The sequence below is a fragment of the Pipistrellus hanaki genome (assembly GCF_964339955.1).
Source record: "Pipistrellus hanaki genome assembly, chromosome: X".
Taxonomy (NCBI): Eukaryota; Metazoa; Chordata; class Mammalia; order Chiroptera; family Vespertilionidae; genus Pipistrellus; species Pipistrellus hanaki.
This window is the reverse complement of record NC_140524.1, coordinates 48,630,886-48,644,050: the sequence shown is the minus strand read 5'-3', so window position 1 is coordinate 48,644,050 and position 13,165 is coordinate 48,630,886. Positions and strand designations below refer to the sequence as shown.

The following is a 13,165-nucleotide window of genomic DNA, read 5'->3' as shown; positions in this document are numbered from 1 at the left end:
CTCATAAACCTTCAGAATCATGGCTATATCATTGATTGTATGGTCTTTCATTTTAATTATTTGTGTATTTATCTTAAATTCCACTAGATATTAAGCTTATTGAAGGAGACCATTTCATTAATTGGTGTATTACAGGTTTCTATGCATGGTAACAATTCATTAAATAATTGTTCAAATGAATTTGAATTGAGTTTCTCAAGTGCTTCTTAATAAAAGACACTATTAACAGATAAAGAGATTTGTAAAATGTAGAAAAGGCACTGAAGAAATTCATAATTTAAGGAAGAAAACTTAGGTTTAATAGCATACTAATAGAAGTGGGAAGTATTGGTAACAAATCCTTTTGAAAGGTGTTCATTTTTAAACTTATTTTTATGTCCTTCAGGTGCCTTGGTAGATCAGGCGGTCTTTGAAGAACTTATCAGGGATCATCTTCCCCAGCTAACAGAACACATGACCGATATGACATTCTTTTCTTCAGTTTCTCTTTCATGGTTCCTCACCCTTTTTATCAGTGTACTACCCATTGAAAGTGCAGTGAATGTGGTGGACTGTTTCTTCTACGATGGAATAAAGGCCATTTTACAACTGGGATTGGCAATACTTGACTATAATTTAGACAAACTGCTGGCATGTAAAGATGATGCTGAAGCCGTGACAACTTTAAACAGGTACTATAAGAACCATAACCTTTAAATCTAGATAGCCCCTTAGAGATTATGTTGTTTAATTTACTTTGTAGGTGAGGAACCTAAGTCTAAAAACTTGAAGCAATTTGCCCAGAGTCACATAGCCAGTTGAATGAGAAAGCTACGCCTAAAATTCACTCCACTATTTCCACTTAGAATATAACAAAAGTAAATCACTTTGAAGTAAGCCACTAATATTGTTGATTCATTATTCTGAGATTTTCATAGTCCCAATTTAAACTATCAAGTGTCACTGGGTAAAAGTAATTTGAAGGGGAATGGGTAGTTGATAATGTTAAATATCCAGTGAGGAAAATGTTCTGTTTTCTAAATGGTAGACTGAACTTTGTTTTCCTATTGTCTTTTCTATGAATGCTGTTTTATGTTAAAACACTGTGGAGGGTATGTGTGTATATGTGTGTGTGTGTATATGTGTGTGTTTGCATATACACTAGGTAAGTATATGTTAAATGAATGAATATTTCATTGGGTAACTGTTGTAATGGTCCACCAAATCCCATTATGTACCCATGAATTATAACTACCTCACTCTAACATTTAGAACTCACTATGTTAAGGCTTCGATGTACCTATTCTTAACTTATTTCTCCTTACATTCCTCTACATATCCTTACTGGGCTATTGTATTTTCTTAGTACTCTCAGACTACTCTGAGCCTGTTTGTTTCCATCATGCTCTACTCCCCACCTCTGAAATAATTACTTCCCCATCCCATTCCCCATTCACCTGTCTTCCTAATTCCAAACCACCTTCAAATTTTACTTCTTCATAAAACTGTCCCTTGTCCTTTCAGTTGACATTAACCTCTGACTGACTATGGAGAGTTTAGCTGTCATTTCTCAGTATTTTACTTCTACTAATTCTTGTATTACTATCACTTTTGGATAGGTTCTTTGACAGTATCACTAATAAGGATAGTCCATTGCCTTCAAGTGTTCAGCAGGGTTCAAATGTGAGTGATGAAAAAAGCAGTCATATTAGAGTGGATATTACAGATTTGATTAGAGAGTCAAATGAGGTAAGTTTTTAATATAACTATATAATTACTTAGCATATTTAAAATAATTGATACTATAGTTATATCTCTAGTGGTATATTGAGTAAGGTAATAATACAAGTAAAGATATAATTTTAAAATATGACTTCACTTTAACAATGAATTCTGTGAACTGTTCCTAGGTCATGTAGCCTCCACTTCCATTTGCTTTTCATTAAATGAAGTTATCACTTGCTTTCAAAAATAATTATCACTTTTAAATATCTGTCACTGTATAAAAAGCAGAAAATTATTCTCTTCTTAGATACTAAGAATTTTACTAATGTTCTTGTACTTATTCTTGACACATAGTAGATGGAATTTTCTCCAGTGAATATGTAGAGAAAATGAAATGTGGAGGTGAAAATTTGCATAATCACTGAACAAGTTAAGAAAATAGCTAGAAATAGAACGAAAGCCTCTAGAAATTGAATCTGATGAAATTCAGTTGTAAGAGAAGTGGATGTTTATTATTAATGAGTATTTACCAAAATCATGTTTCTTGCAGAAATATGGTAATATTTGTTGTGAAGATATACACAGCATGCGCTGTCGAAATAGGTTGTATGTGATACAGACTCTAGAGGAAACAACAAAGCAGAATGTGGTAAGTAACCACCACACAATGGGGGGATACCAGTTAGAGTGACCATTTTTTTCTTCAATTTCCTTTTAAAAATTATCATTCTATGTAAAAAAAAAAGTGACAAACTAAAGTTTTTAGGTAGATTCTTGCTACAACTTAGTTTATTATAAATTTTTGAGAGGAAATAAGTTATTTTCTTTTGGGGGGAATTGCTTTCTGTATTTTATTCAATCACAATTTATATTTAATATTATTTATATTTGTTTTAGGTGTACAGCATAGTAGTTAGACAATCATATACTTTATAAAATGTTTCCCCCAATATTTACAGTACCCATTTATAGTAATTACAGCAATATTGACTGTATTCCCTATACTGTACTTTACATCCCCATGACTATTTTGTAACTACTAATCTGTACTTTTCAATCTCTTCACCTTTTTCACTCAGTTCATTATTTTGGTTCCACTAACATGTTTTGTGTTATTTGACCTTCAGCAATGAATACTATGATATAGGCATTTAAACAAAGCATATTTGTGATGTGCTTTGTCAATAAGAACAGCTGATCTACATAGTAGTCATTGCTGCTAATGTATATTATTATCTTGAATACTAAGATAAAGGGGGAAATGTCTAAAACAGTATTTTTAAATACTCTAATTTTTAAGGATAGTTTAAAATTTATTTGACTTTAAAGCCCCATATATCTTTTTAAAAATTATCTTTGTTGTTGAAAGTATTATAGACGTCTCCCCTTTTTTGGACCCCATTCTTCCCACTTCTGCCCCCTCCCCAGGCCTTCACTACACTATTGTCCGTGTCCATGGGTTATGCATATATGCATACTAGAGGCCGGATGCATGAAAATTCAGCCCGGCCTGCCCCCTCTCACAGTATGGGAGCCCTCAGGGGCAGGAAGCAGTCAGGGGAAGGCGATCCCATCATACCTCTGCTACTGCCACTGCTGGCAGTGCAAGCCTCGGCTAGCCCTGGTTACCTGAGCTTTGAGGCTTGCCTGCACCTTGGGCCTGCCCTTGGTGGTTGGGCAGCCGACATCCAAGACTTACCTGCACCTCAGGTGTTGTCTGGGCAACTGACATCTGAGGCTGGCCTATGCCTTAGGTGTTGGCTGGGAAATAGACATCCAAGGCTTCCCTGTGCTTTGGGCCGGCCCTAGGCGGCTGAGCAGCCGACATCCAAAGCTTGCCCATGCCTTGGGCGTCAGCTGGGCAGCTACCATCCAAGCCTTGCCTGCGACTCAGCCCAGCCCTGAGAGGCTGGGGGGCTGAGGGCGGGTCCGGCCACACCACACGCCTGCTCCCCCTCCTCCCAAGGAGCTGAAAGGACTGGGGGACTCTGGTGGGGCTGATGGAACTGGGCACCACCATCTTGTGTGGCTATGGGCACCACCATCTTTGTAACAGCATGATGATTTTCATATTCCCCCTTTATTAGATACGATAAATTCTTTGGTTAATCTCTTCCCACCTTTCCACCCTCTTCCCTCTGAGGTTAGTCAGTCTGTTGCATGCTTCCATGCCTCTGGATCTATTTTTTTGTTAAGTTTATTTTGTTCATTAGATTCCACATCTAAATGAGATCATGTGATACCTGTCTTTCTCTATCTTATTTGGCTAAGCATAATATTCTTCAGGTCCCTCCATGTTGTCTCAAAGTGTAATAGATCTTTCTTTTATTACAGTTTATAGTATTCCATTGTGTAAATGTACCATAGCTTTTTTTTATCTGTTCTTCTACTGATGGGCACTGAAGCTATTTCCAGGTCTTGGGTATTGTAAATAATGCTGCTATGAACATAGGGTGCATATATTCTTTCTGATTGGTGTTTCATGCATCTTAGGATATATTCCTAGAAGTGGGATCACTGGGTCAAATGACAGTTCTAATTTTTTACTTTTCGAGGAAACTCCACATTGTTTTCTATATTGGTTGTACCAGTCTGCATTCCCATCAACAGTGTACTAGGATTCCTTTTTCTCCATATCCTCACCAGAACTTGTTTGTTGATTTATTGACAATATAAATTTCTGCACAGCAAAAGAAACTAGCATCAAAATAAAAAGGGGACCCACTGTATGGGAGAACATATTTGCCAGTGATAGATCTGATAAGGGGTTAATTTCAAAAATATATAAAGGACTCATATAACTCAACAAAAGAAAAACAAACAATCCAATTAAAAAATGGGCCTGGTTGGTGTGGCTCAGTGGTTGAGCATCAGTTTGTGAACCAGGAGGTCATGCTTCAATTCCTGGACAGGGCACATGCCCAAGTTGCAGGCTTGATCCCCAGTGTGGAGCGTGCAGAAGGCAGCTGATCAATGATTCTCTTTCATCATTGATGTTTCTATCTCTCCCTCTCCCTTCCTCTCTGAAATTAATAAAATATTTTAAAGCTTTTAATATTGTATTTATTTTAATGGTGTCTTTTTAAATGTCCTTAGTAAGTATTTATAGTTTTCACCAAATAGGTCTTATATGTTTCTTGTTGGGTTTATCTACTCCTTTGCTTTTGATGGTTTTGTTGCCAATATAAATGATACATTTTTTCCTTTATATTTTCCAATTTGTTTATTGCTCTGTATGTAAAAGCTGTGGGTTTGTTTATATTGCTTTATTAAATGGCCAAGTTACTGACTCATATTTTTTGGACTTATCAGAGTAGAATTCAACTGTTTTCTATGTACAACCTTTTTAAAGGGCAAACTAGGTGCATTTACATTTGTCATTCCTTTTAAAAGTTGGAAGGAAAATATTTTACTCTGGCAGAGGGAGATTTCTAAATGGTTTCAAAAAGAATTTTTATACTGACGTGTTAAATTCTAAATTGCTTTTAATCTTTTTAAAGTTACGTGTTGTATCACAAGATGTGAAATTGAGCCTTCATGAATTGGATGAACTTTATATCATCTTTAAGGTACTGTTCTTTAAATGAAAAATAATATTCTTGTATTATATATATATATTTTTTTACCACAACTACTCTTAAATATTTTTATCTTTATTTTAGTAAGCATGATTAAAAGGACAAAACTTATAAAATTACTTTTGCTGATTTAATGACTTGCCTTTTTTATTTGTTTTTAATAGAAAGAGCTGTTTTTTTCTTATTATTGGTGTTTGAGTTGTCCAGTATTGAAGCACCATGACCCCAGTTTGCCATATTTAGAACAGTATCAGATTGATTGCCAGCAGTTCCGAGTGTTATACCACTTGTTGAGTCCCTGGGCTCCTTCTGCAAACAGAGACTCACTAGCTTTATGGACATTCCGATTGTTGGATGAAAACTCTGACTGCCTTATCAACTTCAAAGAATTCTCTTCTGCAATTGGTAAGATAATGTCGAATAATTTTCTCTTTTCAAGCAAAAAATAAAGGGATCCCCAAAAAATATTTGTACTACCTATTACTGCTAATTTAGTCAGATTTTAAAAAAAATATTTCTACTGATTTCAGAGAAGAAGGGAGAGGGAGAGATAGATAGAAACATCAATGTTGAGAGAGACACATTGATCAGCTGCCTCCTGCACCGCCCCACACTAGGGATCAGGCCTGCAACCCAAGCATGTGCCCTGACCAGGAATTGAGCCATGACCTCCTGGTTCATAGGTCAATGTTCAACCACTGAGCCACACTAGATGAGCTTTAGTCAGATTTTTATCAGCTGGAGCTATATTGTCTCCAGCTTTAGCAATTACTGGACTTTTTTTCTGTGTTTTTTGCTAAGTCTGAGTGTATTGGTCTTATTTTGTCCCTATCCTTCAAAAAAAGCAAATTGTTAGATATGGATGTTTTAACAGTTAACATGAAGAGAACTTTCTCCTTCAGTAAAAATCCAACCACATAGCTAAGGAAGTAGTAGAGAAACATCCAACAAACATGTACCTAGAGATAGGCTACTAGTTTTATCATTCCTTTCTTTTACAACACTCCAGCATGCTTTCTTGTCAGGGATTGTCCCTTGAAGAATTTTCTCCTCAAATGAGGCATAGGCCCCATGGAAAAGAAAAAAACAAATTTTGGGGAAGGGAGATCAGCAGAAGAGCATTTTATCCCTTGATAAAGAGGATTTTGGTTACACACCAGAAGGAGAGAATCTAGCTGACTAGGTGTTTATTTAACTGTTAGCTTAAGTAATAGAAGGTTTCTGAATTTTAATTCTTGACTAATATCTGTATCTTAATCTGCATTGCTGGAATTGATTAAATGTCATTTGAATATGTGACTATTTGCAATTAAATTTTATTGAACAGACATAATGTACAATGGAAGTTTTACTGAGAAGCTTAAACTACTTTTTAAGCTGCATATTCCTCCAGGTAAGAGTTTAACATCTTTTTATTTTTAATATATCTTATTGATTTTTTACAGAGTGGAAAGGAGAGGGATGGAGAGTTAGAAACATCAATGAGAGAGAAACATCAATCAGCTGCCTCCTGCACACCCCCTACCAGGGATGTGCCCGCAACCAAGGTACATGCCCCTGACTGGAATCAAATCTGGACCCTTCAGTCCACAGGCCAACGCTCTATCCACTGAGCCAAACTGGTTTCAGTGAGTTTAACATCTTTAATGATGTTTAGTAATTGACTCCCTTTTAACAAGTATAATTACAGATATAATTTCATTTTAACAAATAGCAGTATTCAGTATATAAGGTTATTCCTTTATTGTGGCCCATGGATAATACTACCAGTATTTTTACTGATATAAAAATACAGTGAAATCTATGGAAGATAATCTGTATAACATATAGGTTCACAAATTTCCCTCCTGTTAGTGGCCTATCAATTTAATGATAGTTTGTATATAAGAACTACCTATCATTTGAATATTGGTATAAAGTTGAATTTTTGCTGCTGTTGTCATTAGAGAGTAGAATTTAACTTTAAACAAACTGCCAAATTTGTGAAATGGTACAAATTATTCAGAAAAAAATGAGACCAGGGCAGTGATAGTGAACATTTGGAAAAGGAAACAAAGTAAAAGCTACCATTTATTGAGTGAGCGCTTGTTCTGTCAAGGCATTTATCTTACATGCATTCTTTTATTTAATTCTCATAATATTTATGCAAGGTGGTGTTATACTTCCGATATTGACAATAAGGAGACTAAAGGTCAGAAATATTAAATTACTTGCCAAAGATCACATAGCTGAGATTCAAACAGAGTTCTGACTCCAGAGCTCATGTTTTTGTCTCTCCTACTACACTGCCCCCATGTTACTCGACCATTCCAGTTTACTTAAGTGTTTCCCACTAACCTTAAGAGGCTGACTTTTCTAGGCCTGATCCATATTTTGGGTAAACAGCCTTAGGCTTTCAACTAAAGGGACATTACAAAAGTATATTTTAACTTAGGTAATTCACAAAAACAAATAGCACTGTCTAAAGCTATACTTGGGAACTCTTTTAGTCTTCCCAGGATAGCCAGGAACCATGCTTTTAACCAAACCAAGAATCTTAAAGCCATCTTTAACTCTACACACTCAGATCACAAACACAGCATTAAAAACAAGAGACAAAATTCCAAATAGTTTAATTATGAAGAAATTTCATTACTAAGTCAAGTTGCCATTAAAATGTCTAATATTATCATGTAATAACTATGTTTTTAGTAGGAGGATTAAAAATAGAAAGAACATTACATATCTGTTAGAGCACTGAACTTCATGTTTTCCTTATTTTTGAAGTTGTTTTAAAATAATTGAGGTCACATTTTAGAGATTTCCAAATGCTAGATTCTTATTTCAACTTGTAATGGCTCTCAGAAAACTATAAAAAACGTAAGTAGGAGGAATAATAGAACTCAAAGTGATCAAGTATTTCCTGTTACTTGCTACACAATAGAGTAGTACTACTTCCACACTTCTTCATATGTCTTTTACAGAAACCCTTTTGTTACTAAATCTCTGCCCCCAGATTTACTTGAGCTGTTAAAGGAACTGTTTCTATTCCTCATTGTTAATAAATTTGATCTGGGTAATCTGTTTTCAGCTTATACTGAAGTGAAATTGAAGGACCCTTCAAAGGGAGATGAACTTTCCGAGGAAGAATTACTTTATTTCAGTCAGCTCCATGGTAAATATCTGTTCAAAATATATCTGTTTGATAATTACTCAATAGTGATCTTCCTGGCTTTAATATTCTTTACCCAGTTACCACTAGTAAAATTTGGGTAATTATACCTTATGATTCTTTTGTGCTACCCCAGCACTTAGCACAATGCTAACTGCATGGTAAATACTCCATAAACATTTGAATGACTAAACTGCATTTTAGTTTTGATGCATGGAATTTCTTATTTACTGGAGAATTAGAAAGAAAATGCAGTTTGTTCCCACTTAGGTTGCAGAAATTTCTAAAATATATCAGATCATTTCCATGCCTTGTTAAAAATACAATGAAGGCAATAGAATCTTTGATTATTGAAGGTAATAGCTATTATTCAAACAGTAAATACTTACTATAAATCATTGTAGGTTTAGGAGACAGAGGTGAATCTGTCTCCAAGACATAATTTGGAAGGATTATGAGTTTATTTTGTGTCCTTTTTCATAAATGTCTTAGAGGAATATGTCTGATTAATGTATGTTTACTGCATGTTAGTGTTTGAACATAAAATTTGAAGAGACCTAATAAGTCGTCTAGTCAGTCCCTTAATTACATAGATAAGGGCACTGAGGTCCAGAAAGAAGTGGTGACTTCTGCAAGATTTCACAATGAGTCATTGCCACAATCAGGACTAATAGCCCAGTCTTCTTAACTTCCAGTATGTTTTATTTCATAATAAAATAAATAATATTTAATTTGACTAAAGTGAAAAAGAAGAAAATACCAAACAGAAATACATACTTAATATTTGTTATACTTCTTCCTAGGTATTTTTTCATATGGATTCCCCCCTACTGTTCTTTTTACTATAAAAATTTTTGAATACTTTCTCTTCTTTCTTTTTTTTTTTAAAATCCTCTCCCAAGGACATGCTTAGAGAAAGGAGGAGAGAGAGAGAGAAAGAGAAAAAAATATTGATCAGTTGCCTTCTGTATGCTCCCCAACTGGGAATCAAACCCACAACCCAGGTATGTGCCCTGACCAGGAATCAAACCTGCAACCTTTTGGTGCATGGGACAAAGTTCAACCAACTGAGCCATTCCAGCTGGGCTTGAATACTTTGTCTTCTAATGATAGGGGGCGAGGTCAGCTAAAATTGGTTTGCTGAATTAAATAAAATAATGTTTTTAAAAAAGTCTCAATATAAAATATTATTTTATAAAAGCTATTTGTTAAATAGTTTACAAATTGCAATTGTCCTCTTTTCTTTTAGTTTCCAAGCCTGCAGGTGGGAAGGAAGCAGTATCAGCAAAACATAGCCCTGAAAAAGGTACTATGATCTAGAATATAATTTAAATTATTGGGGTTTTTTAAGCAAAGGGGAAAGGCAGATTTCCCTTTTTTATATGACATTTTAATTTAACTTAATGTTTTTTAATTTTTTAATTATAGTTGATGTACAGTATTATGTTAGTTTCAGGCATACAACCTAGTGGTTACATATAACTTATGGAATGTTCACCCCCTTAAATATAGTACCCATCTTACACCATACATATTTTTTATAGTATTTTTAAATATATATCCTACACTGTACTTGACATCCCCATGACTATTCTGTAACTACCAATTTGTATTTCTTAATCTCTTCACCTTTTTCACTCAATCCCCAACCCTCTAGCAATCATCAGTGTTTTCTCTGTGTCTGTGAGTCTGTTTCTATTTTGTTTGTTTATTTCTTTTGCTCTTTAGATTCAATATATAAGTGAAATCATATGGTATTTATCTTTCTCTGTCTGACTTATTTCATTCAGTACAATACCCCCTAGGCCTATCCATGTTGCTGCAGATGGCAAGATTTCATTCTTTTTTTATGGCTGAGTCATATTTCCTTGTATATATGTACTGCTTCTTTGTTATCCATTCATCTACTGATGGACAATTAGATTGCTTCCATATCTTAGCTATTGTAAATAATGCTGCAATACACATAGGGATGCATATGTCTTTTCAATTTAGTGATTTGGATTTTTTTTTTTATAAATACCCAAAAGTGGAATTGCTTGGTCTTTCCTTATCTCTTGTTACAGCCTTTGTTTTAATGACCATTTTGTCTGGTATAAGTCTTCCTATCCCAGTTTTTGTTTTTTTGTTTTTTGTTATTTATTTATTTATTTATTTTTTACATTTTCATGAAGTTCCTTTTTTCCATCCCTTTACTTTCGTGTATGTGTTTATGCCTGAAGTGAGTCTCTTATGGACAGCATATGTAAGGGTCATTTTGTCACTTAATTCAGCCATCATATGTTTTTAAAGCATTTAATCCATTTGCATTTAAAGTAATTGTTGATATGCATTTGTTGCCAATTATTATTCATACTTTTGTAACAGCTTTGCTGGACAGAATAGTCTTGATTGTAGGTCCTTGCTTTTCATCACTTTGAATGTTTTGTGCCAGTCCTTTCTGGCCTAAAATGTTTCTCTTGAGTGGATAGACTTATGGGAGCAACCTTGTAGGTAACTAACTGATTTTCTCTTGATGCTTTTAAGATTCTTTGCCTTTAACTTTTGGTGTGGCTCTCTTTGTATTCATCTTGTTTGGGACTTTCTGGGCTTCCTGCACTTATATGTCTTTTTTCTTCACCAGGTTAGGGAAGTTTTCCGTCATTGTTTCTTCAAATAGGTTCTACATTCCTTGCTCTCTCTTTTCTCCTTTTGGTACCTCTATGATGCAGATGTTGTTATGCTTTGTGTTATCCCAGAGGTTTCTTAAACTATCCTAATATTTTTTTAATGATTTTTTTTTCAGTGCTCTGGTTAGGTGTTTAATGCTACCTTGTCTTCCAAACTGCTGATTCAGTCCTCTACTTCATTTAGCCTGTTGTTGGTTTCTTCTCATGTATTCTTAATTTGAAATATTGTATTCCTCATTTCTGACTGTTTTTAATGGTAATTATGTCCTTTTTATGTTTACTGTCTCTTCATTCTCTCCCACTTCATCTATTTTTGCATAAGTTCATTGGTCATCTTCATAACCATTTTTTTAACTCTTTATCTGGTATATTGGTTGCCTCCATTTTATTTAGTTCTTTTTTTCTGCATATTTCTCTTGTTCTTTCATATGGGCATATGTTTCTTTGTCTCCTTATTTTTGCTATCTCTCTATAATTGTTTCTGTGTATTAGGTAGATCTTCTATATCTCCCAGTCTTGATATGGCAGTAGGTATCTTGAGGGGCTTAGTGGAGTTGTCTCCCTAATCACTTAAGCTAGGTGCTCTGGGAATGTCCCTTTTATGGTTTATGTGAAGCCTCCTGTTGTAGTTGAATCTTAATTTCTCTCAGTCCACCTATGAGTCGGGTTGGCTCTTGGGCTGGCTGACTATGAAGATCAACCCCGATCAGAGTGCATAAACTGCTGTTGTGTGATCTCATGAAGTGGAATTCAACCCAGCAGAGTCTGGTGCCTGCCAAGATCTCCCTTTGGGTGTGCCAATTGTGGAGATAGTTGAATTGTGCTCTGATATAGTCTTAATACTGCCACAGGATGTATTGGTTCTGGGACCTCTTCTGAGGGAATTTGGTGCAGGTCAATGTCAGGCACTGCCTGTGCCCAGCCCTGGGCTATCTGAAACTACAGAGCAATCCACAATTTTTGGCTGTCTCTCCTGGGCCTGAGTGCACATGGGAGGGACCAAACTGTACACCAAACCTGGCTTCCACCAACACAAAGGTCATGGGCAGAAATATCAACAAAAGGTCCAAAGCACCCCAATTTCTACCTTTGTTTGCCAGCTGCCTGTTAGGCTCAGTCACTGAAAAAGCCTTTGGTGGCACAATAGAACGCTAGTTGCATTCTCAGTGAGTCACCAGGTAGGGGCAAGTAGTGTTCACCAGGTTTATACAAATTCAAACTTAGTGCTGGGTCTGAGGCCACTCAGCAAATGTCTCAGGGTACACCAAGGCCATCTTCCATCTAACAGTAGCCTGCAGATATTTGTGGTAGAGCAGGGTCTCAGAGAGTCATCAAGGGGAGGCCAGCAGAGGCAGAGTTTATCAGGCTCAAACAGACCAAGATTTGACTCTGTGAAGGAAGGTTGTGCAATGGTCAGGTGTGTGAGGGAAAAATGATCCCCTTCCTAGAGCCACACAACTCAGTCTTTGATTCTGCTTTCACTTTTTGGAGAGCCCAAGCTTGGTAGGGCAGGGCTACCTGGGGGTAGAGAGTGTGAGGCTAGTGGATGTCCCATGGGGGAAGGGTGGTGCCAATTAAGCTCTGGAAAGTGTGAATGGCTTCTGCTCCAGAGACACACAACTCACACTTTGGCACACCATAAGTCTGCCTGGACCTCAATATCTCGGGCCTAGGTAGTTGACTCTTCTACCACAGGGCAATAGGGAGTTTCCTCAAGCTGATGCCATAAAAAATGGAGTGTTCCACCCAAGAAAGATGGTATCTGTGGTGTGAGAGAATGATTCAGCACAGCAATCCTGGTGACACTCCTTCAGTTCTCTTGCCAGAGCCACAAACCCTGGTTTAGTCTCACACAATGTAGTCTGTTCCACCCTTTTAGACTGGAGCCCAGGGTTAGTGGCTATAAACAAGATTTTGTGCACTGGCCCTTTAAGAGGATGCCTGTGTCTAGTGGACTTCTGTCTCTCCCTAGTGGACAGAATCCCCGCTGATTTTCAAAGTCTGATGTTATGTGACTTCCTCTTCTAGACTCTGGTACTCTGGGCTGAGGATCCTACATGGAA

At 36.2% G+C, this 13,165-nt stretch overlaps 2 protein-coding genes across 5 annotated transcripts in view; one reads left to right on the top strand and one right to left on the bottom strand.

Annotated features, from left to right (window-relative positions):
* Positions 1-13,165, bottom strand: part of MORC4 (MORC family CW-type zinc finger 4) — a 737,287-nt gene that overhangs the window by 503,270 nt on the left and 220,852 nt on the right. The window lies entirely within an intron of this gene.
* Positions 1-13,165, top strand: part of TBC1D8B (TBC1 domain family member 8B) — an 85,814-nt gene that overhangs the window by 59,648 nt on the left and 13,001 nt on the right. For 3 of the 4 annotated variants that reach the window (XM_084870439.1, XM_084870438.1, XM_084870440.1), the window contains exons 12-19: positions 386-671; positions 1,599-1,728; positions 2,255-2,353; positions 5,205-5,273; positions 5,447-5,687; positions 6,610-6,675; positions 8,353-8,436; positions 9,683-9,739. In XM_084870439.1, the coding sequence (XP_084726565.1) occupies positions 386-671; positions 1,599-1,728; positions 2,255-2,353; positions 5,205-5,273; positions 5,447-5,687; positions 6,610-6,675; positions 8,353-8,436; positions 9,683-9,739 (1,032 nt within the window). Of the gene's footprint in view, positions 1-385; positions 672-1,598; positions 1,729-2,254; positions 2,354-5,204; positions 5,274-5,446; positions 5,688-6,609; positions 6,676-8,352; positions 8,437-9,682; positions 9,740-13,165 lie in introns of those variants that run through there. The other variant, XR_014793741.1, reaches the window with a different exon arrangement.